Below are 27,039 nucleotides of genomic sequence, written 5' to 3' on the forward strand. Positions count from 1 at the left end.
TAGTCGTCAAATACATACAGTATATATATTTTCAAATTTTCTCCGCTAAACAATGGTTAAATTGAGATACACTTACAAGAATATAACTTATTTTTATACAATTTGTTATGTATAATTATGTAATGTATGGATTTTTGAAAATATTTGCACATTTTGTTTTCCGTATAAAATTAAAGCATACTATATATATGTATATTTTTTTGGTTAAAAAATTTTATACAATTACGTTAACAAAAAAAAGAAAAGTTAATCAAATAATCCATTGATTAAAAATAATTTGATTTTTCTTATATACATTTCTTTCTACAAGAATGGTAAGAATAAATATAGAGTTTTTTATAAATCAAAATTGGATAAAAATTATATAACGAAAAACTGATGAATAAGAAATGTAAAATATGTCTTTATTTTTATAGTGGAGTTTTAATAATTTAAACAATTTTTTGGGAAATGATTTTTTAAATATATCTGAGCCCTTTACTGAAGAATATACATGCTATCCGGTATCTTTTATTGGAAAAGATGATATGGAAAATGGAAACAAAAGTACTAACTATATAATGAATCGATAATATTATATATGATATACAATATATATATTTGTAGCACATGCTGGTTTGTTACTTTATTACATTCTTGTATTTTTTTATAAGCCAAAAAAAGAATTCAAAGAATGCAATAGTTTGGTTGTTAATAATATATGTATATACCTATTTATTCTTTCTTTGTAATTTTTTGCCACATCAAATTATATATTTTCAAATATAGTTATATTGCCACAAACTGCCTTGAACGCATTGGCTAGAAGACACATATCATGGCCCATGTTATTTGAAGTGTCCAATCCATATACGGTATTTATTATATACCCTATTTCCTCATTGTTTTTAATTATAATGAGAGCATATATATATATTATATTTTCTTGGCATAGTAAAAATAAATTATAACTTATAAAACCTATTTTAGGAAAAGAGAACTCACAGTGGTGTTCTTGAATTCATTTCCGATGAAGGAACATGCCACATGCCATATTGGGTAAAAGAAACAAATATTAAATAAGAAAATAAATAAATACCTTAGTAAATTAATGAAACAACAATGAGCATGTATGGATATACTTATATATGATTCTAAACTTTTAGATGATGCAACAATTATGCCTAAAAGAAGGAGATATAGTGAGGGTTACAAGTGTAAGTCTACCTAAAGGTACCTTTGTCAAGTTGAAACCCTGTTCTAAGGATTTTATGGAATTATCTAATCATCGAACTGTGTATGATTTTAAATTGAACATTTTACGATTTATATGCAAGAAATAAAACAATAATAAATATTAATATGAAAATTATGAAATCTTTATGTTATTTTATTTAATATCACTTTTATTTTTTCAGTTTAGAAACAGCTTTAAGAAATTATGCAACACTAACTATTGGTGATAATATTGTGATACATTATTTGGGAAAGACTTATGAAATTAAAATTGTGGTATGATCTAAATATGAGATGCATTATGTGTATATATATTACTGTATATTTAATAGTTTTTCTAGACTCTTGGATAATATCTGTATTGAGAATGTATATGCATTTTATTTTTTTAAATTAGGATTTAAAACCAGCTTTTGCTTGTACTATTATTGAGACTGATGTTGAAGTAGAGTTTGAGGAACCATTTGAGAGTAAACATAATAATGATTACAAAATACATGCTTATTTTTATTAATATATGTTTTATTAAAATACCCCTCTATTTGTATACCATCCATTGCAGAGGTGCAATATGTAGAAGAAGTCATACCCGTTGAGGAAAGTGTAAGAAAAAGAATTATAATAAATAACAGAATTTATTTTATATATTATTGTCGGATTTAAAAAAAATGTTTTACGAATGTTTATATCTGGGTACTAATATGTTATGTATGCACGAAGCCCCTTTGTAATATATAGGAGGGAAACATAAATATATATTTTATGGAAATTTTTAGAAATTCAAAGGGAAAGGGCAAAGAACCGATGGAAAAGCTTGTAAAAATCTTAAAAAAGAAAAAGTACGACAAAAAGTTATTGAAAATCCTGAACCATGGAAAGAGAAACTTGTTGGCGGTGTTAGGGTAATAAACAAAAGACGAAGCAATGGAAAAAAACAATTATGTAAAACGGAAAATATTAATATTCATTAAAATGCATATATTTTTAAAATTATTTTTAGACCAAATGTGCTGAATATGAAGATCTACTAAAAAAAGGACGTATTCCTGGAATAATAGGAAAATTTATAGAAAGGAAGCCTTAAAAAAAAATTTTATATCCATATATTTATATATATCGTGTGTATATGTGTACTTTCCATTCATTTTTATAAACTTAATTAATATTAGCATAATTTTTTTAATTCTTATTCATTGTTTTAAATAATACTTATGTGCTACAAATTATTTTTTTTGTCAAAATGCTATAATAACACATTTATGCATAAAATGTAAAAAATAAACAAAACAAACTAATGAAAAATCATCGATAAATCACATTTTTTAAAAATATTTTAAATATGAAAATATAATATAATTTCCAGCTTATTGTATATATAGAATGGTAAGGAAAATAAACATGCGTGCACGTATGTAACAGTTTTGCATTTAAATAATGTTAAAAAAAGCGCAGCATAAAAAGTGTAATACATATATAATGAAGAGGCATATCTTTAATATTTAATCTTTTTTTACAATAATATATATTTTTCGTTTTTTTTATTAAAAAAATGAGGTTAATAAAATAAGATGATTGACTAAATGAATAGAAAAATAAACAAAATATAACAATTATTATTTAAGGGGTTTAAAAAAAGGGAAAAGCTGTAAAATAATATACAAAAAACAAAAGTTACATTATCTTTACATTTTCCCTTCGCTTTATCCCTTTCCTTAATAATAATATTTCAAAAAGAAGCAAATTTATTTTTATACGATGAATGAAAAATGTGAAGAAGTGAAATCAAAATATTATACATGCTTAAATGCCAGTAAGAGAAGTCTAAGCAAGTGTAAAGATATAGAAACTGAACTAAGGGAATGCTCCAAAACGTAATTATAATAACACATACATGATATTAGCGTGTTTATATACTAAGAAAAGTTATTATATATTTATACACTTTCAAATATTTAAAAAAAAACAAAAGCATTTCTATTATCGATGTTTATGAGAAAATACACTATATATATTATATATATCTATGTGTGTTTATGTGATAAATGCAGGATAATAAATTGATACATATTAGCACATTGCTTTGTGTATAGAAATGTTTGTATGTCATTTATTTGCATATAGATACATTCAAATGGTTGCAAAAATAATTTTATTGTACCATTTATACTTATATTATATTTATGCATTTGTGTATGTATATTATTACTTATAGGACTGGAAAGAGTTATTGTATAGATGAAATTAACAATTTGATGGAATGCTCAAGGTAATTCTATTAAAATTATTAAACTAAAAATAAAGCGAAAGATAATGTAGTTATCAAAAAGCCCAATGAAATATCTATCGTTTTACAATTTATATACGTATAAAGCAAATAATAAAAATTCTGCATAATTGGTAATCCTATTTTATCTTCTTTTTTAATAGATCACCAGACGCATCGATTTGCTCTAAGGAATTTCTTTTATTTCGAGAATGCAATAGACCCGATGGACCACATATATTAATAGATGTAATATAATAGAAATGTATATACACATATATATATTGGAAAAACGCTTATTTTAATACATGTTTTTTTATACCTTTCCCTTTTTAACACATTAATATAGAACAATAAGTATTTAATTTCGAAAAAGCACTTGGACAAATATAATGTTAATAATGCAACTATAGGATCAATTGAAGCCCCCGAACGAAATAATTCGAATACTGCAACATTTTTAGGAAAAATGAAAGAAACATTACACTTGAAGAATTTTAAAGAAAACTTTGTAGCTTATAAATGGTGAAACATATGGAATAAAATGGTTGTTGCACCTTTTGTTTTACAGTGTTATAATATACTTTTCTTTTTTTTTTTTACTATTTTTTAATATTTTTGAAAAAATAATGACACATATTTAAAATCATGTACTAAAAACATATCCTTCTAATAAAAAATATAAAAATATATAACATAATTATTGTTATGACAATTTAAAAAATTCCTAATTCAGAGAATTTTATATATGATAAAGGGGAGATCGAAAAGGGGGCACAAGGAAATTTATAACAATTATGTGAAAATAGCCCATCTTTTGTAGAATTAAAATATTTTAATCGATAACTTTTGAGTATATGTTAAAAAAAATTAGGGAACATGTACATAAATAATAACATGTGGATTGAATTTATAAGGAAAATAGTTCACAAGTGTGTTAAAAAGTGAAAAGAAAAAAAAATAAAAATTTTCGGGAATTAACAATGTTTCATTAAAGGTATATAAAATATGCATTAAATATGTAAAGGAAAGAATATATATACCTATACACGCATTTTTTATAACGGTTGATTGATTTGGTAGTTCTTAAACTTTAAACTTTTTACTTATTATTCCCTCAACATTGTCTCTTTTTATAACCGAATAGTGCTCGTTAAAAACTTTCGATTTCATCCAATTGACAATCTGATATTCAGAGAACTTATTTTGCATAGCTGTTTTCATAAAAATATTAAGTGGTAAAAATACATTATTAGGGTTCAGAAATTCTGTTTCATTTTCTGTACCCGATTCTGTATCATTTTGAAAATCTCTGGCAGATGCATTTTTCAAATTTTCTCTTTGAATAGTTTGTTGCATAGCTCTTCTAACGAGTTCACATAAAACTTCATGACCACCTCTAAACAATGCTCTATACCTAGCAAATTCTTTGCTCAATTGCTTTGCTACTGCAAATCTTTGGCATGAAACATATGATTCTAATAAAGTTGCAATAGCATAATCCACATCTTTTGAAACAATTTGTTGAGACAATCTCATTTTAGCATTTGCTTCAGCAATTCTGATAACACTTTCGATATGTCTTAATGTTAATGGATAACCACCAGATGCGCTAGCTTTTTGTCTTACTCTACTGTAAAAATTTGATAACTTTGCACTAATTTCTGCATATGGGACATCTGATAAGCTAGGTTTACAATTAGTTCGAGCATAAATAATGTATTTTTGTAATAAATCTTGTGGTATAGGTTCATATGCAGAAGAAGAAACAATTACATTTTTTAAATTTTCTATTCTTTTTTGATAATTTTGAGTATTTTCAATTTTTGGGTGATTTAGTTGATGATTAGTAACAACATATTCAGCTAAATAAAAATCTTCATCAACATTAGGTATATCTCTTAAAACAGTAATTAAATCAAATCTACTTAAAATTGGGTCGGATAAATCGACATTTTCTTTAAAAGTTAGTGTAGGATCATATCGACCATAGATAGGATTTGCAGCTGCAATAACTGCGCATCTAGCTCTTAATGTTGTAACAATACCTGCTTTAGAAATAGAAATAGATTGCTGTTCCATTGCTTCATGTATACTAACTCTATCTTTATCTGTCATTTTATCAAATTCGTCAATAATACATATTCCTTCATCTGCTAAAACTAATGCTCCTCCTTCTAATGTCCATTCATTAGTTGTATGATCTTTTCTTACACCTGCAGTTAAACCAACAGCAGAAGCACCTTTACCTGTTGTATAAATTGTTCTTAAATTTGTTTTATGTATATATTGTAATACTTGAGATTTTCCTAAACCAGGATCTCCTAACAATAATACATTAATATCACCTCTTATAGTATGCCCTCCTTTAAAATTATTTAATATATCTTTATTTTGTATACCAAAATTACTAGATTCATTACTTTTTGCATTATTTTTATCGCCTCCTTTTTGAACCCCCCCAAATAATGCATATGCAATAGATGTTTTAATATCTTTATGTCCCCAAATAGCGGGTGCAATAGATGTAATAATTCTTTCTCTTATGTTTGGATCTTTTGATAATTTAATAATATCTTTAATATCATCGTCGGTTAACTCGCTTAATTGTATATCTTCTTTTCTTTCAATATTATTAGCTTCAATTTCTGTTTGTAATATTGGAAACCCATATTTGATATTTAATCCAATATCATATTTTGTTTTATATATACCTAAAACTTCAACTTCTTCACCTGGTTTAACTTTATCTACTAAATCACCAGTAACTACAACTTCTCTTTGTCTAGGTGCTCTACCAGCTGGTACAGAGTTTGGAGATTCTTGTAAAGTAATTTTTTGATAATCAGTATATGCAGTTTTAATTCTATCAACAGAAAATGTAGCAGATTGACAATGTGGGCATCTTCGAGGCAATACAGGTTTTTTTCCATCTGAAAAATATATAGGTACTTCTGATAAAGTAGTATCACAAGAATTACATTTTAAATACATGACTCTTAACTTTGGTAACACATACCCTCTTTTAATACACACTCCTGTTACTTTAATTAATGTATTTAATTCGGTACATCTTAAATTTCTTAATTGTGTCGAATAAGGCCAATCCTTTAATACAACTTTACATATCCTTCCTTTATATAATTTAGGAGATATTCTATAAGCTTCAACCATTAAACATTCATGTAAAACCTCTAAAATTTGTTCAGGTTTAAATTCGATCCATTGAACCAAATTTTCACAATGAAATTGAATTAAATGTTTTGCTGATACAATTAATGTATGTTTATCATTTAATATCATTTTCTCAATTTTTCCAATATAGTATTGATTCAAATCATTCATATTTTCAGTTTCATTATCTTCTAAATGTGGTGATTGCCCAGCATTTAAACCCATTGAATCTTTTAATGAAAATCGATGTAAAAAATAACGAAAGCATGTATCTGCAGCTTGCTGATATCTTTCATCAAATATAACATCTTTTGGATTAACTGATAAACATATTTTTGCACTTTCTAAATTTGATAAGTCTGGTATATCTGTTTCATCTGATGATAAATGAAGATTTTCTCTTCGTTTCGCAACCTTTTCAGCAACTTTATCGAAAATATCTTCTTCTTCATCATCTCCTAAATGATTTTCTAGAGCTTTCCAAAATTTATTTTTTTGATATCGTCCTTCTTGTTTTCTTTGCAATTGTATATTCCTTTCAGCAGCTCTTCTTGCTTTTAAATTATCTTCATAATCTACTTCATCATCAATAAAATCCTCATCATATTCATCATTATCTAATCCAAGGTTTCGAAGTTTTTGAATTTCTTTTTTTTCATCTTCTTCTCCAAAAACAAACCCATCATCTTCTTCAAATAAATCGGATCCTTCTAATTCTGCTTGCCTTTCTTCTTCATTTAATCTCCCTTCATCATCGAGGAGATCTTCTTCATCAATGTCATACTTGCTGGACTCTAATTCATCATCTAGCTTTTTTTTATCCTAAAATAAAAAAGAGAAGAGAAAAAAAAATATATTCATGAATAAACGTGTAAATTTCTGTGTGTATATAAGCAAATGAAATATTTAATAAACTAAAAATGTGTATTTGCTTCATGCCCATAAAATGGATAAACAATTAAACAAATAAACACATATATGTGAGAATAGTGTGTGTATTATTACATCCATCTCTAAATTATAATGGGAAGATTAGTATATTTATCTTTCTGTTTTTTTTTTAAAGATTATTTTCAAATGAGGTATTTATGTTTATAAATTTATATATATAATATTTTTTTTTTTCGCCATAAAATCCATTAAAAATATATGCTCTCAAAAAATTGTTACACTTGGATAATATATTTATTATCTTACTATTTATTATTGCTCTTTTAGTATTTTGTTTTTATTATAAGATTATTGTTATTATTTTTACAGTATTTATTATTGTAACTAATTTTTTATAGCTATTTTGGCCATATGCATATATTTTTTTTTCTTTCAAAAAAATTTTTTAGGACCTCGAAAAGTGTAATAGCACCTCACAATTGAATTCGAAAATTTTATTTAAAAAACTAAATACAAAGAATAAATGTATATGACGATATAAGAATAGACAATTTATATGTGAAGTTTTATTTAATTTTGCTTTATTATAAAAAATTAGTATGTTTTTCTATTATTCCCATTAATATTATATTGCTTTTATTTATTTTTTTTTAAGCATCGGCTTCAATGTGCTTATTTTTTTTGTATAAATATCAGAAAAGCATAGCACTACATGAAAATGTCTTATGAATATAAATGCTAAAATATATGTTCATTTTAATATGATTTTTTATAAATACATTTTATAATTTGAACTAAGAAATTTTATCCTATAAAAATGTATGGAATAAAAATATTATATATTCTTATTTTTTTGTGTAAAATTTTTAAGCAGTGAATATTTTAAAGATACTAAAAAAGGATTAAAAGGTATATCTATTGAACACACATTTTTATTATAATTATAATTTTAAATAATTTAAATATAAATGCTTGTTTTTATATTTTTAAACTTTATGAAATTTTTAAAAATCCTAAATGACAGTAATTATATAAAAGTTATATGATTTTTCATGTATCAAAAAATTTGCATTATGTGTAAATAAGCAAAACATAAGAAGTCATTATCTTAGTGAAATAATAAGAAAAAATATGTTATTTATTTCATATTCTATTTTTTCTTTCTTCTATATGATTATTTAAAAGGAAAATGATAGTAAAAAAAAATACGTTACTTGAAAGAAAAAAAAAGAGCAAATGAAAGAAACTTGTTTATAAAACAAGAAATATATCATTTGATATATTCGTCTTGAATAAAAAACTATTTAATTTAAATTATAATAAGCACAAAAAAATAGAATATAATTTTAAGAAAGTATGAAAAAAAATATATGGATTAATGTGGAATAAAATAAATTAGGGATCTTAAAATAAAGAAAACGCCAAAATAGACTTACTCTCACAGCTTTTCATTGTGTAAAAATTTAACACGTTTTAGCATGCTACCCCTTTTTTATTTTAACATAAAATATAAAGAAAAATATTTATAATTTTTTTTTACAATTTCTCATAAATTCGTATTTCTTGAAATTAATTCCACTGTTTGCTTCCAATAACTGTTAAAAAAAATAAAATATATAAATAATTTTAATTTCAGTATATCTATTGTATTACACTACACATGAGCCTTGTCATTATATCACATTTATTTGTTTTTCTCATTTTTTTGTTATATTAATATACCGGAACAATTAATGCAAAGCTGGCAAAGAACATCATGCTCGCCAACTGAAAGATAAATTTTGTCCATCATATGCCTAAAATAAAAAACGTTTTTTTTTTATCTTTAAACTAACTAACTCCAATTATTAAAAAATGGAAAAAGTAAAACAAAAGAACATACCATCCACAGCTTCCAGTATTGAACACTCGTGGTTCTAATTTTAATTGGATATCTTCTGTTAAGTTGCAGCATAATGTTTCTGCATTTTCCATAAAATAATCTTTTGTCATCACATTCGCTAGAAATAAGAAAATATGATATTAATCATTTTAAAATTGTCAATTTATGGAAAAATAACATATTCTTCAATATTTTATCAACTAGGCGCATAAATTATGGACATGTATAATACAATAGTTTATTTCCTTTTGAGAAAATGTCATATGATTGTTTCATAAATGCATAAAAAATTATAGAAAAAAGCTCAATTTTATCACCTTGTCTTTTTTTAGCGGGTAAGTTTTCGGCTGGATTTTGTTTTCTTTTTTTTGAAGAATTTTTATTCTTAGTATTCGATTCGGAGCTTGATGACTCACTATCATTTACCTTTTCCTTTTTCACTATCTTATTTGTTTTATCCTGTTAAATGAAATATTTATACGTATATATTAAGGCATATAAATGGAAAGGGGGAAAGAAATAGTCATATTAAATACAAATATGAACAAATTGCACATTTATTAGAAGGATTAAGTGTATGTAGTTATATACTAAGAAAATTTATATGCATAGATTCAGACATACATTGTTACTGTTTTTTTGTGTTTTTTCATTTTGTACTTCCTTTTCTTGACCATCATTGGCCTTTGTGTCATTTTTATTTGCAGAATCTGTATTTTCCTCACTGCCTTTTTGTTTTTCGTCTTCCTCAAGAAGCTCTTTCAATATGTTGTTAAGGACCTCATTAATTTCCTTTTTTCTTTCATATAATGCATTTTCTTCCAAATTAAAAATTTGTTCCAATTGTGTTCGGACATTTCTCCTGCTTATTTGACTAGCTGTTTCGATTGTAACGAAGGATCTAAACAAAAAATTATGCATATATACATAAGGGTAATTGAATAAATAAAATAATTTCAGTAATCTAAAGGATTTAAAAAGAAAAAACGAAAGAAAATTTTTTAATTTGATAAATTACTTAATAGCCTTTTCTAATTCATCCGTCGTTATATCTTCAATACCCATTTTTTAATCTCAATAAATAAAAGTTAAAAGAATTTTTAATATTATAAATCTGAAATGCTATTTAATACCTTTGATTCCCAAATAATATATAAATAGCTGTTGTATTTTTTGGAGGGATCAGTAGTAAGAAATTTGAATGGATATTAGAAACAATAAGTATACAAAAGTATGCAAAAATAAAACAGATGAAAAATAAAATAACGATGAAATAATATAATAAATTATAAGAATTTTTAAAAGCTTAGTATTGTAAATATACAAAAAAAAATAAATATTTTTATAAAATATGAAAGACAAAAGAACGGGGGAAAACCTTCTTTGTATATTGTTTGCTTTCGTGAATTTAAAGCACAATTTTTTTAACTACATATCTTAGTTGCATTTTTTGGTCATATAAACTATTAATAACATATCTTTTACTACATATACCATTTTAAAAAATATAGTTTACAGAAATTTATACAATTCTTTTACTTCAATTTTTTAATTTTTAATTTTTTTTTATGATAGCTCCAAACGTGCTTAAGTTTTGTTCTTTAATATGCTTAAAAAAATCAATATTGGACGACTATATAATTTATTATAAATACATATATCTTATAATGCTTAAAATTAAAAGAAATTGTAAAGCCAAAAAATACTTAAATTGTATTTGTTTAATTATTTTGTAACATTATTATTTTTTAATGTGTAAGTATATGAACATATGCAACACATTAATGCACATTTAAAGATCCCTTTTTAAACCAAACAGATTATTTGAAAAAATAAAAGCTTAAATACATATATTTAGCATTTTAGCTATATATTAATATGACAAAAAGTGTAAAAAGGAAATATTTAAATATATTTTCAAGCATGTATTATTTATCCTTATATAATATTTGTTCAAATGTGTAATATTTAAAATAATTAGGAAAACATATTTTTAGCAACTATAAGAAATACAATTTTGGTATTTATGAAGCCACATATTATATAAAATTCATAGAACCAACAATGCGTACATATCAAATATTAATATATATTATATCTCTACGATTTATTTACATATTATATGCTATTTAATTTCGTTTTTTTAATGTAATTATGGATTTGCTATTTTGATTATTTCTAAAAAATATATGATTACACACGTGTTATACATATCATGTTATTGTAAATTCTTAATTATTCAACTTATAAACTTCAAAAAAATATATTAATATTGAAAGCATAAGCTAATAAGATATAAAAAAAATACTTTAAACGCCCCACAAAACGAGGGACTATAAATAAGCACACATGCATATATAATGCTACCTAGTTATAAAAAGCGATATAGGTTCTCATTTTATATATTTATGATTTCTAGATAATTAGCATATACCAATCTATTCAAAAGAAAGAAAATATATGTGCAGGACAAACTTTATACCTTCCACGGCACATGCATTTTCATGTTTATAATTATTTTTTAAAATTAAAAATAGACTACGTATATATGGATAAATACATGCACATACAGACACAAGTGATGGATGCTATATGTAAATATAATGATATTTCGCTAGGGTAATATATTTTCCCTATTTTACTTCTATAAAAACGCATTGCTATATTTTATTAACGCTTTAGCATCATAATTAAATAGCTAAAAGTAAAAGGGATATTAAATAAAACCATTATGAATATTTGATTATATATTAAGTAATGTTTTATCTCGTTATAAATAATAAATTATTAGAACGTTCTGGACAAAAAAAGAAAATAATTTTTTAAACCCAAATTTGTTTCACTTTTATATATTTAGAAATGTGTACTGACTTTCTTTACATTGTTTGACTTTTAGTAGTAATTAATATATCAATATTTATAATCATAATAAAAAGATAAAACAATTATTGAATAATTATAGATACCTAATTCAGTCAATAAAGTATTTGTGTATTTTTTAATTGTACAATAATACATCTCCAATTGAAAAAGTATATAAAAAAATATTCTTTTATTCTTTTTAAAATAAATATAAAAATAATTGTAAGATATATAAAATGCCTATTTTTGGAATATGCTATATGTTAATATATATAAATATAATATTTAAAAAAGAAGAAAATTAAATTCACAAAATATGTATTGTTTCATTTTTTTACAATAAAACTAAAATATCTTATGATACAAAAAAAAACATAAACACTAAACGCCTAATTTGCATTATATAATTTTTTTTATTTCATTTTTGTTTTTATTTGTATTCCATATAAAATATAATAATATAGTATATATTATATTTTATTATTTATTATTATATATATTGTATATATATTATATATATATATATATATATATATATATATATTTAGCTTATTTTATTTATTTTGTTTTTATTTAATTTTCTCTTTTATGAAAACATATACTTTATATATAATTTTTTTGATATATTTCGTGAAAAAAATATTACCTAAAAGTAAAAAAACGTACAATATGTGAGAATGTGTGCTTTTTTTTTGTTTTTTTAATCTTTAGCTTGTAAAGCCTTACCATAATATGTATAACATAATATTTGATATAGATATAATATGAATGTTTTTACATATAAACATTCCTTTTGAAGAACAAAAACCCTTTCCCTTTAAAAATATGCATAAATTGCATCCACACCCTCAAGATTAGATGACTAAAATAAGATAAATAAAATATATATTAAATTGGGAATTATAAAGTTAAGAAATATGCTAAGGACAAAGATACTAAAGAAGATGCTTACTAATACAAAAATAACATTACACAAAGTTTAAAAGGTAAATTATGATGTGAATATATAAAAACAAATCAGAACAAAAAATAAAATATACAAAAATGAGTACTGTCGAAGACAAAATGGATATTAACAAAAACAATGTGGACTTATGTAAGTATTATAAGAATAATAGTACTAATAATAATAATGCTTTAAAATATGATGATTATTTTTTTAGAGATTTTAAAAAAATATTTTTAAATTATTGTATTAAAGAGGATAATTATTGTAAAATATTACTTAATGATGAAAGTAACTTACAATATGTTAAATGGATGATCGATTTAATGAATTTCGATAAATATAAAAAAGAAATATCACTTCAAGTTTTATTGGACATTCAAAAGATATGTAACAGCATATGCTTATTTTTTGTTAAAATATATATTCATATTTATATATATTTATATGCTTTATGCAGATTATATTTATCTGCATTTTGTATTATATTAAAATATCTCATTAAAAAATATAAATACATAATTTTAAATAAAATAGAGGATATAAATAAAATTAAAAAATTATCAAATATAAAGAAGGTAAAGGACATTGCCAAAAATACGTCCAATGGAATATTAATTCATGTAACAAAATGCTCTTACTATGATTGGTATAAAATCGAGACTAGCAATCAATTCAAACAAAATGGAAAAACACACTATTACAGTAGTATAATATATCCAAATCTGTATACAGGAACACGTTTGAGTCCTACAAATAATTCTTATTTTGTTTTAAATAAAAATATTGATATTAAAAATGATAGCAAAAGAGTGTTAATATTATTAATGAGCCATATGATGAATTATTGCCAAATCGACTATATTGAGAATGTTTATGTAATTAATGAAATTAACAATAAAAACTATTTTAATAAATATGAACAAATTATTAATAATAAAAGGAATAGTACAATAATAATTATGTCCATATCTAAGACAAATAGAAATTGGATAATAGTAGCTTATAATATTAATAAAAAGAATTATGTATGTGTAAAAAATATTTGTGAATTTATAGAAAAACAAAAAAGATGTTATAATACGCCATCAGATTATAAAATTATGCAAGAGAAAACATATATCAATGATAATAATAAAAATGTTAACTTTAGTAATATTAAATACTATTTAAAGCTTGATACAAAAATTAAAAAAGAAAAAAAAATCAAAAATTCAATTTTTGATTTTAGGGAAAATGAAAACCAAAGTAGTTATGTTATTTATAAGATTCCTAATAATTTATATAAAAAAAGTGAAATCTCAAAAATGTATAATATACAATGTAATATACTTTATGTTTATTATTTTTTTGTCTCGTGCCAAAAAAATATAGTTAGTGAAATATTATATTATTCCTCTTGTAAAAACTTAACAAAAGGAATTTATTATGAAGATTTTCATTTTCTATTTTTTCTTATTAAAAAATTGTGTAATTTCAGAAAACCTTTGTTGATTATATGCTTAAATAATTTTGAAGTAATAAACCTTTTTATTTCAGATTCTATTAATGTTATATACTGTTGCCAAGCATTTATAAAAAAATATATTCTGTCAAAAAAATATGATATTATAAGTAAAAGAGATGTAATGATTACATATTATTATATACATTTTAATTTGTCAAAGGAACGAGATATTTATTATACACAAATAAATCACATTTTACTAAGTATGTTAAATGGATGGATCAGTAAAAAATGTGTTATAAAAATTTGCGCTGAAGGTTATATGAAAATATGTGCAGAGTGCTACATCATAATAACTCTTTTGAAGTTTTATGCAAAGTATTTTTGCACATTTATAAATAGTAATTTTTATTTTTCCGGTTTGTTAAATTGCAATTTTAATTTTATAAATATCTCTAATGATGATAATATTAATGATATTGTGAATAATAGTGACAATAATAATAGCATAAATTTTCATCGTTCTACAAATTATTCCAAATCGATTTTAAGAAAAAAACGAGGAAAAAATAGACACCTGCACAATTTACAAAAATATGTATATTTTATAATTTTTTACAATATTATGTTAAATGTGAAGAATAAACCTATTAAAAAAATAAATATGTTATTTTCAGAAAAAGACTCATTATATATTATAAAAAAGTTAAATAATTATGTGAAAAAAAAAAATATATTTATATTATATTATATATATAATAATATTGATATATTTTTTATAAGAGTTAATTTCAAGTCAAATATACGAAGAAATATATTTTTTAAAATAATAATAAAATATATTAAAAATGTTGAAAAATTAAAAAGATATGGTGAAATTTGTTTTTTTAGTAAAATTATAAATCTTAAATTTATTCAACAAAAGAAGGCCATAAACACCTTTTTTTCCATATCAAAAAAATGCTATAAATTTAAATATTACAGTAATTTAACTAAAAAAAAGTATATATATATATATTTTTTTTTGATGTTAAAATGTAATGAAAAATTATATTCAGAATATAAAAGCATGAATATAATACGTAATGAATTTAAAGAAGAAAAATATATAGAAAATAGTGAACATTTTTTTAGTAACATATTTATGAAAACATGTGTTAAACAGTGTAATAATAAAGAAAACAATGACGCTACCACGAAAAAGAGTGGAGCAGATAAAAGAAACACAAAGGATAGTAATGATACCGAAACGGGAAGTAATGGAAATAACGATCATAGTGGGAATGATGGTGATAATGGAAATAACAGCGGTAAAGATAAAAATAGCAACAGCAACGGTGATAATAATGGTGATAAAAAAAATGATGATAAAGACAAAAAAAACAATAGAAGCAATAAGGATCAGGATAAAGAGCGTAAAAAAAAAAACGATGTGAAAAAGGGAGCACAAAAAAATAATGCTGGTAATACTGATAAAGACGGAACCAACAAAGCCAATGACAGTAATGACAATAAAAATAACGAAAATGATGAACATAAAGAGGACAAAGAAAATAACGATAATAAAGAAAATAAAGAGGACAAAGAAAATGACGAGAATAAAGAAGATAAAGAAAATAAAGAGAAAAAGGAAACCAACGGGAACCTTGAAAATCCTTGTAAAAAAAGAAAGGGCGAAAAGGGGGTAACAAGAAATAGGAGCAAAGGGAAAAATCTAAACGACAACCCTGCAAATAAAACAGATGAAGCATGCTCAATTAATGTTGATTCGCCGCTATTAAATGTTGAAAAAAAGGATCCTGTGAAAAGACGAAAGGAAAATAAAATAGATAGAAAAAATTATAATCAGGAAAAAAATGAAAAATACTCATTAAATATGCTTATTGCTGAAAATGCACATAAAATTATAAAAAATGGAAGAGTATATAAACAATATGAACCTTGTCATCATCATCAAACACATAACAATTTCATGCTAAAAGAATTGTTGTGGATGAGTATTGATTTTTATGAAGAAAAAAGGTGGAAAAAAAACGTATCAAAAAGATTTAGTTATCTTACAAATACAAATTTTTCTGAAAAACAAAAAAATGATAAACATTTTATATCTTCTCAAATATCAAACGATATAAAAATGTTTTGGTTTTTTGTATTAAATGAAATAAGGCCTGATTTAGTTCCAATAGATTTAGATCATAAAGTTAAAAATAAAAATGGTATAAAAAAGGACCTTTTTCGTATTATTAAAAAAAATATGGAGTCTGAAGAGTGTAATTTTAAAAATATAACAAACTGCATCAATTTAAATACTAACCAGGACGAACTAAATAGTGAACAGTTCGGAATTGTTAGTAAAGGGGAACGAAAAAACGACGAAAACGGTAAAAAAGATGAAGATAAAAATGAAAATAACAACCAATTTGTAAATTCTGAAAACGAAGATACAACGCCCCAAAAAACGAATTCTGGTATATTCAACAGAATATTTTCTTTGGGGATATTAAATAAAAAAAATATGACTCCCAGTCAAACAACACCAAAAAATGATAGTAATTCAAATGATTTAAACCTTTTGCCAAAGGGTGACAATAATATATTTGACGAAGATTGTCAAAACTTTGGCAGTAATGGTAATAATGAATTTGAATACGGATTAAAATCTTATGAAGAATGCTTAGCAAAATTAGAGAATAATGTGAATCAGCAAATGCTGAATAAGTATGAATATAATAGTGAAATTTGGTGTAATAATTCAAAAGATTGTAATAAAATAAATGAAATCAGTTATAAAAATACATTTTATTACAATGAAGAATATAGTGATTACTATGACAATAATAATGATATAAAATATAATGAAGGATATAATGGTGCATATAATAATTATAGATATTATAATAATCATTTGGGAAATAATAGTTATTGTAACGATTGTAATTATCTCGATTTAAGTGATCGATTATACATTTATTGCTTGCTTTTTATGAGTATTTCTCTAATTGAAATTAAAGAAAATATATTTCATAACATTGATAATATTTTAAATGAAGATAAAGTAACAATATTAGACGAGGAAGATAATACAGATATTTCGAAGGCAGCATATTCAAAAGCATACCCCAAAGATAGTTTGGCAAATGAAGAACAACATACTATAGCAGGGGAAGATAATGCCAAAAATGGAGATATCGATCAAAGTAATAATAATGATAAAAATAATAATTACATGTGTAATGAAGGAATGGAAAAACATGAAGACAATATTAATTGGGATGGAAAAGATAAAATGAGTATTGAATGCAAAGAAAAGGAGAATAATGCTAATGAGGGTAATGATGGAAATGGTGAAAATATTAATCAGTCATGTGAAGTCGTAGAAAAAATAAATGAAAATAAAATTTTAAAAATGATAAAAAAAGAAAGCAAACTCAGCATAGAACGTTATAGTGATAAGGCATATAAAGAATATAAAATTAATCAAAATGAATATCATAAAAACGATAATATTTATGATAATGCAAATGATGAAGATTATAAATCGAATATAAATTATAGCAATAATAAGAGTAACAATATGTTACCATTTATACCCGCGCTAAGTAATATGGATGTAAAAGAATTAATAGTAATTCCGTATTCATTACCACATGATAAGATAATGAATAAAGAAACAAAATATAGTTTAGAATCAGAAAAAAAAATGTATGAATGGATTAATGAAATAAAAGAAAGAAATTTAAATATATATATGAACAATATGGAATCATATGGAGGTAAATCTTATCCTTTTGAATTTCATAATATAGATAATTATTATAATGATATTAATTTACCATTGACAAAATTAACTGAATATGATGAATATACATTTTTCTTGTATTTATTCTATATAAAAAATTCGCCATATATATTAAAAAAACAAATCCAAAAAGATAAAAAAAAACGGAAACGTGATTTATCCGATATTACCCCACCAAAAAAAAGAGCTACTAGACGTAAGCTAAACAAAGAAACCGGTGAAAAAGAAATTGAAATAGCCCGAGAATCTGAAAAGGTTTCAAATATTACAGAAGAAGTTGATTCAAAGGGAATATCCGAAATAAATTTATTACAAACAAATAATAATTCAATACTAATAAAGAGGGAAGAAAATAAAAACATTTATAATAATAAATTAACTAATAAAAATGTAGGTGAAATCAAAAAAGAAGAATCTCAATTTTCTAAAGATCATACTGAAAAGGAAATAAAATTATGGAAAGAAAGAAAACTAGAATGGACACATGATGAAATTAATTTTCTATTAATTTTGGCAAATACTTATATAAATTATATAAATATCGACACGATACCACAGTTAATGGATAATAAAGGGGCACATATTATTACTAACAGTAATAATAATCAGAATAAATTTGATAATGCGGAAAATAATAATATAACAATAAAGAACAATATTGAAGTGGCATGCTCAACGGCCGCGATAGAAACCGTTCAAAAAGAAAATAAACCCTTAACTAATGAAAATGATGCAAATAAATTAAGCAACATCAGCACTGAAACACAAAGTGAATCCAAACCAGACAACTTGGAAAATTCGCAAAACATTAAAATGAATAATTTGAATTATTCTATTTTATCTACCGAAGGAAATTTGGATAATACAAATATGTCAACTCCCCATTTTAAAAAAAATAATGAGAGTGATAAAACGATTGACGATGTAAATTATGTTTATTATATTAATTGGAAAATAATATCATTGGCATTAACATCATATAATAAAATAAATAACATTTGTGAAATAACAAAAAGTGCTGAAGAATGCCGAGATAAGTTTTTATCTTTGACAAAAGATAATAAATATAAAAATTATAATATATATAATTTACACGAAAATAATTATATTAATTCAAAAAATAATATAGATATCAAAAAAGGTTCAAGAAAATTAAAATTTTTATCCATATTCTCAACTACACGAACTAACACGTTGATCGAAGCTTTTAATAAATATATGAATAAAAAAATTGAAAAATACAAATTAAGAAAAATGACTCGTATCGAAAAAAAAATGGAACATGAGCAAGAAGTTCTAAGGAGTAAAGATGAAACATTAAATGGAGATAAATCAACTGATCAAACGAATTATATAATAAAGACTACCGATTTAGGAAATGGTATGTACTGTGATGAAAGTGAGCAAAATGAACTATCGAATAATACATTAACAGAAGAAATGACGCAATCAAATTATAAACAAACTAGTATTTCGAGCAATAATAGTAGTAAAAATGATAGTATGAGGAGTAATATGCAAAATGAAATTTCTGAAACATTAAAGGATGGGTCCTTTTTTAATGATATAAGTTTAGATACAAGTATGAATAAAAAAGAAGATTTTATAAATAATTTATTCAAAGATATTTCTGTGAATAATTATGAAACATCTGAAGACGATGCAGAATGCGGTGAGGATAGTTTTTTTAGTTATAGTGATGTTGGTTATTGTTCATCTGGGGAATTAGGTAATAATAAATCGCCCATAAAATTGGAAAATATGACAAATATACTAGATAATTTAGACAATGTGGAAAAAGTCAAAATTGAAAATAAAAATCTTAAAGTAAAAAAAGAAATGCATGACGATATTACAGAAGGAAGAAACGAAAATAATGATAATGGTGAGTTTTTGGATGGAGACGAGAAAAAAATATATAATAATACAAATGATGGTGAAATTGAAAACAATATAAATGATAATAAACCTAATTGTTTCTTAGAAGTTACAAATGACTCAAAGACTAATATAAAGAAAGATTCAGGAATTGCATCAAATAAAATAGCTGATAATTATGATGATATGGAAATGCAAACTACCGAAAGTGACAATTATCATGCAAACAGTAATAAAATGGTTAATGGCGTAAAATCTGAAATATATAAAAATGATATACATCCAAATAATTCTGAAAGTAATAATAGATGTGAAAATAGTTCTTATAAAAGTTGGAAATATTCATCCAATTTCACAGGCTCAGTGACCGAATTAATTTGTTACGACAAAATAAAAAAGCTTTTGAATGCTATATGTAAGAATAAAAAGAATGTGAACGAGTTTATATCATTACTAAAAAATGAGTATATTATAAAAAATCCATATTTTTTAAAAGTAATACAAGTTTTTATAAATAATGTTAAACCAGTTATTGGCTATTATGACAACATGATAGATACAGTAAATGGGAAATATGAATACATATATTCGAATAAAGAATATTTAAAAGATTTGTGTAAAAATAAAATAGATAAAGAATTTGTTAAATTTATAAGAAAAATAATAGAGCATGATAAAAAACAAAAAAATAAATATATTGAAAAAATTGCCAAAACAATTCCATATCAAAACAATGTTAACTCTAATGAATTAATTATACATTCTCCTGGTAATTCATATAATACTGTTAAGAATTTATCAACAAAAATTATTAATTATGTTCCATATGTGGATGATAAAAAAAAAGGAAACATTAAACAAATGAGCAAACGATTCAATAGTAAAAATTTAGTATCACAAATATTATTAGCTGATTATATTGTAGATAAATTAAAAACTTTTCCGATTAATGATTCAACATCTACTTATAATAATAAAACTGTTGACGAGTTAATATCAGAATTTCACTTAAAGGCATATACAGAATATATTAATGATAATTTTAACGAAAACAATTATGTATCTAAATTAGAAAAATCATATATCGATGACCCTTCGACAGAAATAAATGATGAATCGTCCATTAATACAAATTTAATTGGCAAAAATAAAAATGTATCGGATGCTACGAAAAATAATGAAAATGAATTAGAAGGAAAATTCGAGATAAGCAAGAAGTTTTCCGAAAACTTTGGGCACCCATCATCACATGATCAAACTTCTATGAAGGAAAATTCTTTATATAACAAAATAATAGGAGATAAAACTGAGAATAATTTCAACATATTGTCCATGCTTGGTAATAATACTTCAAATAATAAGTTTTCCAATAATGATACTAATTCGACTATTGAGAATGTCCATGAGCACGTAGCAAATGCTAATTTGTTTGTAAATTACGAGAAAAATATCGAGATGAATGAAAAAACTAGTAATAATATGACTTTTGGAATATTAGATAATAATACCAATCTAAATTCTGATAGTATAATTAATAATCATATACCAAATGAAAATAATCAAGGATTAAAAAAGTTAAAAAAATTAAACTCTGAACCTTCAATGAATTCTTACGACGATAAAACAATTGATTTGGGAAACTATACGAAGCAAATAAAGAATTCTTCAAAAACACAACCGATACGAAAAAGCACTGGAACAACTAATAAAATAACGAAATATAAAACGTCAACAAATCTGTGTAATTATTCAAATAATAAGGGACGAAAAAATAATAATAGTAGTAATATTGATAACAACATTATATTGAATTGTGCGCAAAATATAAAATGGCCACCATCAAATAAATTAGAAGGGGCGGCAAATCTAGCAAATAGCACCAACAACGATGATTATAATAATTTTTATAAAGAAGGTACTCCCGTTTTTGAACAATCGCTCATTTCACATGAAGAATCAAATAATAAGCAACATATGTATAACGAAAAAATAAATGTAATAAGAAAAAACCAAAAAGCATCAAATAATAAATGTAATATTTCTATTAAAAATGTAACAAATGAAAGTTTAAACAAATATCCATCTAATCAAGCATATTATCAAATTAAAAATGTTCATGATAATTATTTTAATGATAATAATCAAACACCAATGAAATTGAATACGCATATACCTAGCACTGATATAAATGCCAGTCCATCTTCAGCAATAATGTATGAGCATATAAAAGGTTCAGATATTCCTGATATAGCAAATAGAGCAGATTTATTATGCAATGGGTCTCAGCCTGGAAATAATGTATCTTTAAGTATAATAAATAGCAACTCAAGTAACAGCAACGGAATTAATAACACCATTGGCTTGAATGGTAGTAGTCACCATAACAACATAGGAGGAGTGATTATTGGGGGTATGAATTCAAGTAATAACAACCATATAATAAATAACTTTCCCCATAAAAGTAGCGAAGAAGGTGATAAATTTGTTCCATTTTCTTATGGAGCTTTACAAAATAATAAGTATGTTTCTCCAAGCCAAGGGAATAATCAACTATATTATAATAAAGCACCTATATATGAGTCATCAGATATAGCTTCAAATAAAATTGGAGGAAATAATACAATGAATAGTTGTAATTCTAGATCTGCAGATATTTCATCGAATTATTTAAATTCACGACTTATACATTCGTTAAGCAATAGTAATAATATTAATAATGTTAATTTAAATGCTGATAAAAATGGATATCCTGCCAATATGAGAAATCACATCGGAATATCAAGACGCTCATCAACATCAGTATTACATTCAGGAACAAATGAAAATAACGAAAATATGATTTTTATGAGATCAAGATCACCTAGTAATTATCCTTCACCATATAATCCTAATAAGGGAATAATGCATGATAATGATAGTCCCAAATCTTATTATGATTCACAAAAATTGCACCAACAGATGCAACAGCAAACACAGCAACCTGCGCAGCAACAATCCCAAGTAAGCAATACAGATATAGTAAATAATATGGCCATGAATATTAATAATGGTGTAGCAAATAACAAGGAGGAATCGAATAATGATCCCTCTAATCTTTCTGAGGCAAAAAACAAAAATGTTATGTATCATAATTATCCATTGAATAAATATCCAAGCAATAATGTAAAAAAATTAAGCCAAATTAATAATCAAAATGGTTCAAATATTCAACCTGGTTATCACAATATAAATTATGATCAAATAAATAATAATTATATACCTCAGAATCTAATGAAAAATCATAATGAATTAGTATCTTCAAATAATGATAAAACAAAAATGGCTTATTATCCTACTCATCCTATTCCTAATTATGCAAACATAAATAATGTACCATTCGAAAATTTAGATAAACACCATATTGCTTTCCCAAATGACTCTTTTAATAGAAATATAAATTATCTCAATCAAATGAATCTAGCAAAAATGGATGCTATGTCAGAAAAAGAAAATATGAGTACGGGTGTAAAAATAAATGGAGAAAAAACACAACATGCACAACAATTGATAAAAAATAATACCCAGCATAATGATATACATAATCCTATCATAGAAAATAATTTAGGGAAATCAAATTACCCAGTTAATATGATTAACGGTGGTTCAGTAAGTAGCTTAAGTAATGCCATTATTGATGGAACTCCAAAGAATGATACTAATGCTGATACTAATAATCATCATAACTTATCCCCTATACCATCAAATTCCATGCAACAATCACAAATTAATATCGATCAAAATAACAATTATATACCTAATGGGCATGAAAGAGATCCAGCAAGCCGTATGCAATTTACCACTAAGGGATCTGCTATCCCAGTTACAAATCAACAAAATATTAATATAAATAATCAAGGTATTAAATATAATGATGTGAATTCACAGAATATAAATCAACCAAGTAATTTAAATTCATATATTAACCAAGTTAATTTTATTGTTCAAGTATTAAATAAGAAAAAGGCTAATCAAAAAGATAATATACCACCTAATATAAATCAGCAAAATATGGGGAAATATAATGTAGATCAGGCAGTTGCTAATAATTTAAATTTGAAGCAAGGTAATTTTGCGAATCCGAACTTAAGCCAGCCACATAATAATAATAATGTTATACAAAATGGAAATAATAATAATAACAGTAATATGGGATTATCTGCTTATCACACACCATCAAATATAAATTTGCAAAACATAAAATCGCCAATAAATGATAGTAGTATACCAACTATGCTCAATATGGGTATGAGAAATAGTATATCTAAAAATATTATGCCAAATATTCCTTCAAATAATGTATTCGCTGCTAAAGATGTGATTCAACAGAAAATACTACAGCAACAACAACAACATAAAATGCAACAAGAATTAATTCATAAACCTCATAATGATAAAGATAGTCCAGTAAATCCACAGATACAATTTTCTGAAGAACAAATGCAGCACCAAAAATTACTGCAAAAAATGAAACAAGAACAATTGCAAAAACCGTTACAACAAATTCATCCCCATCAAATTCAAGCACACAACATGAATTCGCAGCAGCAGATGCCTATTCACCCAATGCAACAAAAAATGCAAGCTCTACAAATACAATCTCTTCTAAAAGCACAGCAAATGAAAAAACAATTACATCCAAGCCAATTGCAGCAACAGCAGTTGCAGAATCAGCAAATACAACAAAAATTACACCCACAGCAAATTCATCCACAACAATTGCGCTCACCACAACTACCTCAACAACAGCTAACACTACAACAAATGCAACAAATGCAGCAACTGAAAATGCATAATATGCAACTCCAGAACCATGAAATGAAGAAACATATGGAGCAGTTGCAAAAAAAAATGCCATATAATCAACAAAAACTACATCAAATATATAATTTGCAACAAAATATTATAAGTAATGATGAAAAAAATGATAAAAATAATATGCATCGCCAAATTAGTATGGGTATAAACCCCCAAATTCAAAATATGCATATGCTACAAGCAAAAAATAACGATGAATTAATTTCAAAGGAAAGTTTAAATAATAATTTAAATGAAAATCCATTATATGCAGTAAATCGAAAATTTTCAAATAATCTAAATAAATTTAAAAATCCTGATAATTTTTTTCCTCAAAATTCCTTTCACTCAACTCCATCATCAAATAAAATGGATGTAAAAGATATTAGAAATATAGGAAATAAAACAATAATTGAAAATAACATTGTATTAAACCCTTCTCAGAAAAGAACAGATATTCCTAATAATAATATTAACCTTAACATTTTACCTATTAATATGGCATCATATAATTCTCAAAATATGCAATCCAAAATAAACATTAATAAGAATAATAGCAATTCACAAGAAAATAATAATTGTTGATTGTATTCAATATTTTTTTAAGAGACAATATAAAATACCCAATTATGTATGTCTATATAAACTGCGAATATTACATATGCACTTTATAATTTTCAATATTATGATGATACATAATTTATATACGAAGCATTAAATGTTTAACATGTGCTAAACATAGATTACAATTTTATATTTAAAAAAAATGCGTAATAATAAAACGCCCATTTTGAAGAAATTCATTTATATTGTTGCCAGGAATATCCATCTTATCACACTATTTATGTATATAGCATTCAGCATTATTATATAGTAGTTTTAAGATGCCATTTAATATGCCTTAAAAGAAAAATGAGATAGAAAAAGAAATTCAGCAAAACATAAAATAAAAAATACGTTATTTTAAAAAATATAGACAAAATTAAAGCAGGTTTTTGATCTTTCATTTTTTTTATTAACTAATGAATACATGAAAAATAAAATATACATTATGTGTGTATAAATGATTTTATTATATTATTGTTTCTAAAGAAATTATTTTTCGTTTATATTTTTATACAGTTTTTGGTATTTACAATATACTATAAAACCTATATCACAATTTATATGTTGCATTCGTTTTTTGTATTTACATTTTCCTAAAAAATGGTCTATGTTCTCGTAATAAAATTTTTGCAAATTCGTGGGTTACACGTTTTTTTATTATTTAAATGAATTGATGCATATATATTTGTATGCTTCCATATATATACATACCTATTTTTTTTAATAAACGAATTTTGATGAATCGATATATCATTGTTTTAAAAAATTATGAATAAAACTTGTTATCTGCACATATATAATATATATATGTAATATAAATATGAAAAATTGCCTCATATATGCAATAATCCTAAGGAAATTAATAATAATTTTATAAATCGGAAAATCATATAATTATGTTATATACAAAGAACCATTCAAATTCAATATATTATATGAAGTTCCTACATTTTGGGGGGAGGGTTAAGACTAGTAGTTGCTTAACCATATAAATATTAACAAAATGGTAAGAAAAATATACAGAGTATATAAATTTTAACAATTTAAGTTATTGAACGCATACTAAACATATATTATGCTAAAAAAAACAACCATTTATTTTTTTCTCTGTAAAATTATATGATGATTGAATGATTACTTCTATGCAAAATATTCTTATATATAATTAATATATTAACAGTAAGAATAATGGTATTTTTAAATTAATCCTTACTATAATTTTATATTAATTTTAATATATTTA

The 27,039-nt window shown here is 24.0% G+C and overlaps 5 protein-coding genes across 5 annotated transcripts; 3 read left to right on the forward strand and 2 right to left on the reverse strand.

The window, feature by feature from the left end:
- Positions 1–311: 311 nt before the first annotated feature.
- On the forward strand, positions 312–2,299 carry PVVCY_1003000 (ubiquitin fusion degradation protein UFD1, putative; the record flags this gene model as incomplete). The annotated part of the gene is made up of 10 exons (XM_008625745.2): positions 312–314; positions 417–546; positions 769–854; positions 970–1,038; positions 1,146–1,276; positions 1,398–1,491; positions 1,613–1,685; positions 1,778–1,818; positions 1,992–2,117; positions 2,216–2,299. The coding sequence occupies 10 exons, from the start codon at positions 312–314 to the stop codon at positions 2,297–2,299; spliced, it is 837 nt and encodes a 278-aa protein (XP_008623967.1).
- A 671-nt stretch (positions 2,300–2,970) lies between these two features.
- PVVCY_1003010 (conserved Plasmodium protein, unknown function) lies at positions 2,971–4,007 on the forward strand (the record flags this gene model as incomplete). Its single annotated transcript, XM_008625746.1, has 4 exons — positions 2,971–3,086; positions 3,428–3,481; positions 3,643–3,727; positions 3,828–4,007. 4 exons carry the CDS (start codon positions 2,971–2,973, stop codon positions 4,005–4,007), a joined length of 435 nt encoding a protein of 144 aa, XP_008623968.1.
- Positions 4,008–4,564: 557 nt separating this feature from the next.
- PVVCY_1003020 (DNA replication licensing factor MCM2, putative DNA replication licensing factor MCM2) lies at positions 4,565–7,663 on the reverse strand (the record flags this gene model as incomplete). Its single annotated transcript, XM_008625747.2, has 2 exons — positions 4,565–7,474; positions 7,658–7,663. 2 exons carry the CDS (start codon positions 7,661–7,663, stop codon positions 4,565–4,567), a joined length of 2,916 nt encoding a protein of 971 aa, XP_008623969.2.
- A 1,449-nt stretch (positions 7,664–9,112) lies between these two features.
- On the reverse strand, positions 9,113–10,490 carry PVVCY_1003030 (conserved Plasmodium protein, unknown function; the record flags this gene model as incomplete). The annotated part of the gene is made up of 6 exons (XM_008625748.2): positions 9,113–9,138; positions 9,266–9,339; positions 9,426–9,543; positions 9,743–9,884; positions 10,050–10,326; positions 10,444–10,490. The coding sequence occupies 6 exons, from the start codon at positions 10,488–10,490 to the stop codon at positions 9,113–9,115; spliced, it is 684 nt and encodes a 227-aa protein (XP_008623970.2).
- A 2,841-nt stretch (positions 10,491–13,331) lies between these two features.
- Positions 13,332–25,775, forward strand: PVVCY_1003040 (conserved Plasmodium protein, unknown function; the record flags this gene model as incomplete). Its single annotated transcript, XM_008625749.2, has 1 exon — positions 13,332–25,775. The coding sequence occupies one exon, from the start codon at positions 13,332–13,334 to the stop codon at positions 25,773–25,775; it is 12,444 nt and encodes a 4,147-aa protein (XP_008623971.2).
- Between the last annotated feature and the right edge of the window lie 1,264 nt (positions 25,776–27,039).

The sequence above is a fragment of the Plasmodium vinckei genome (assembly GCF_900681995.1).
Source record: "Plasmodium vinckei vinckei genome assembly, chromosome: PVVCY_10".
In the NCBI taxonomy this organism is placed as follows: Eukaryota; Apicomplexa; class Aconoidasida; order Haemosporida; family Plasmodiidae; genus Plasmodium; species Plasmodium vinckei.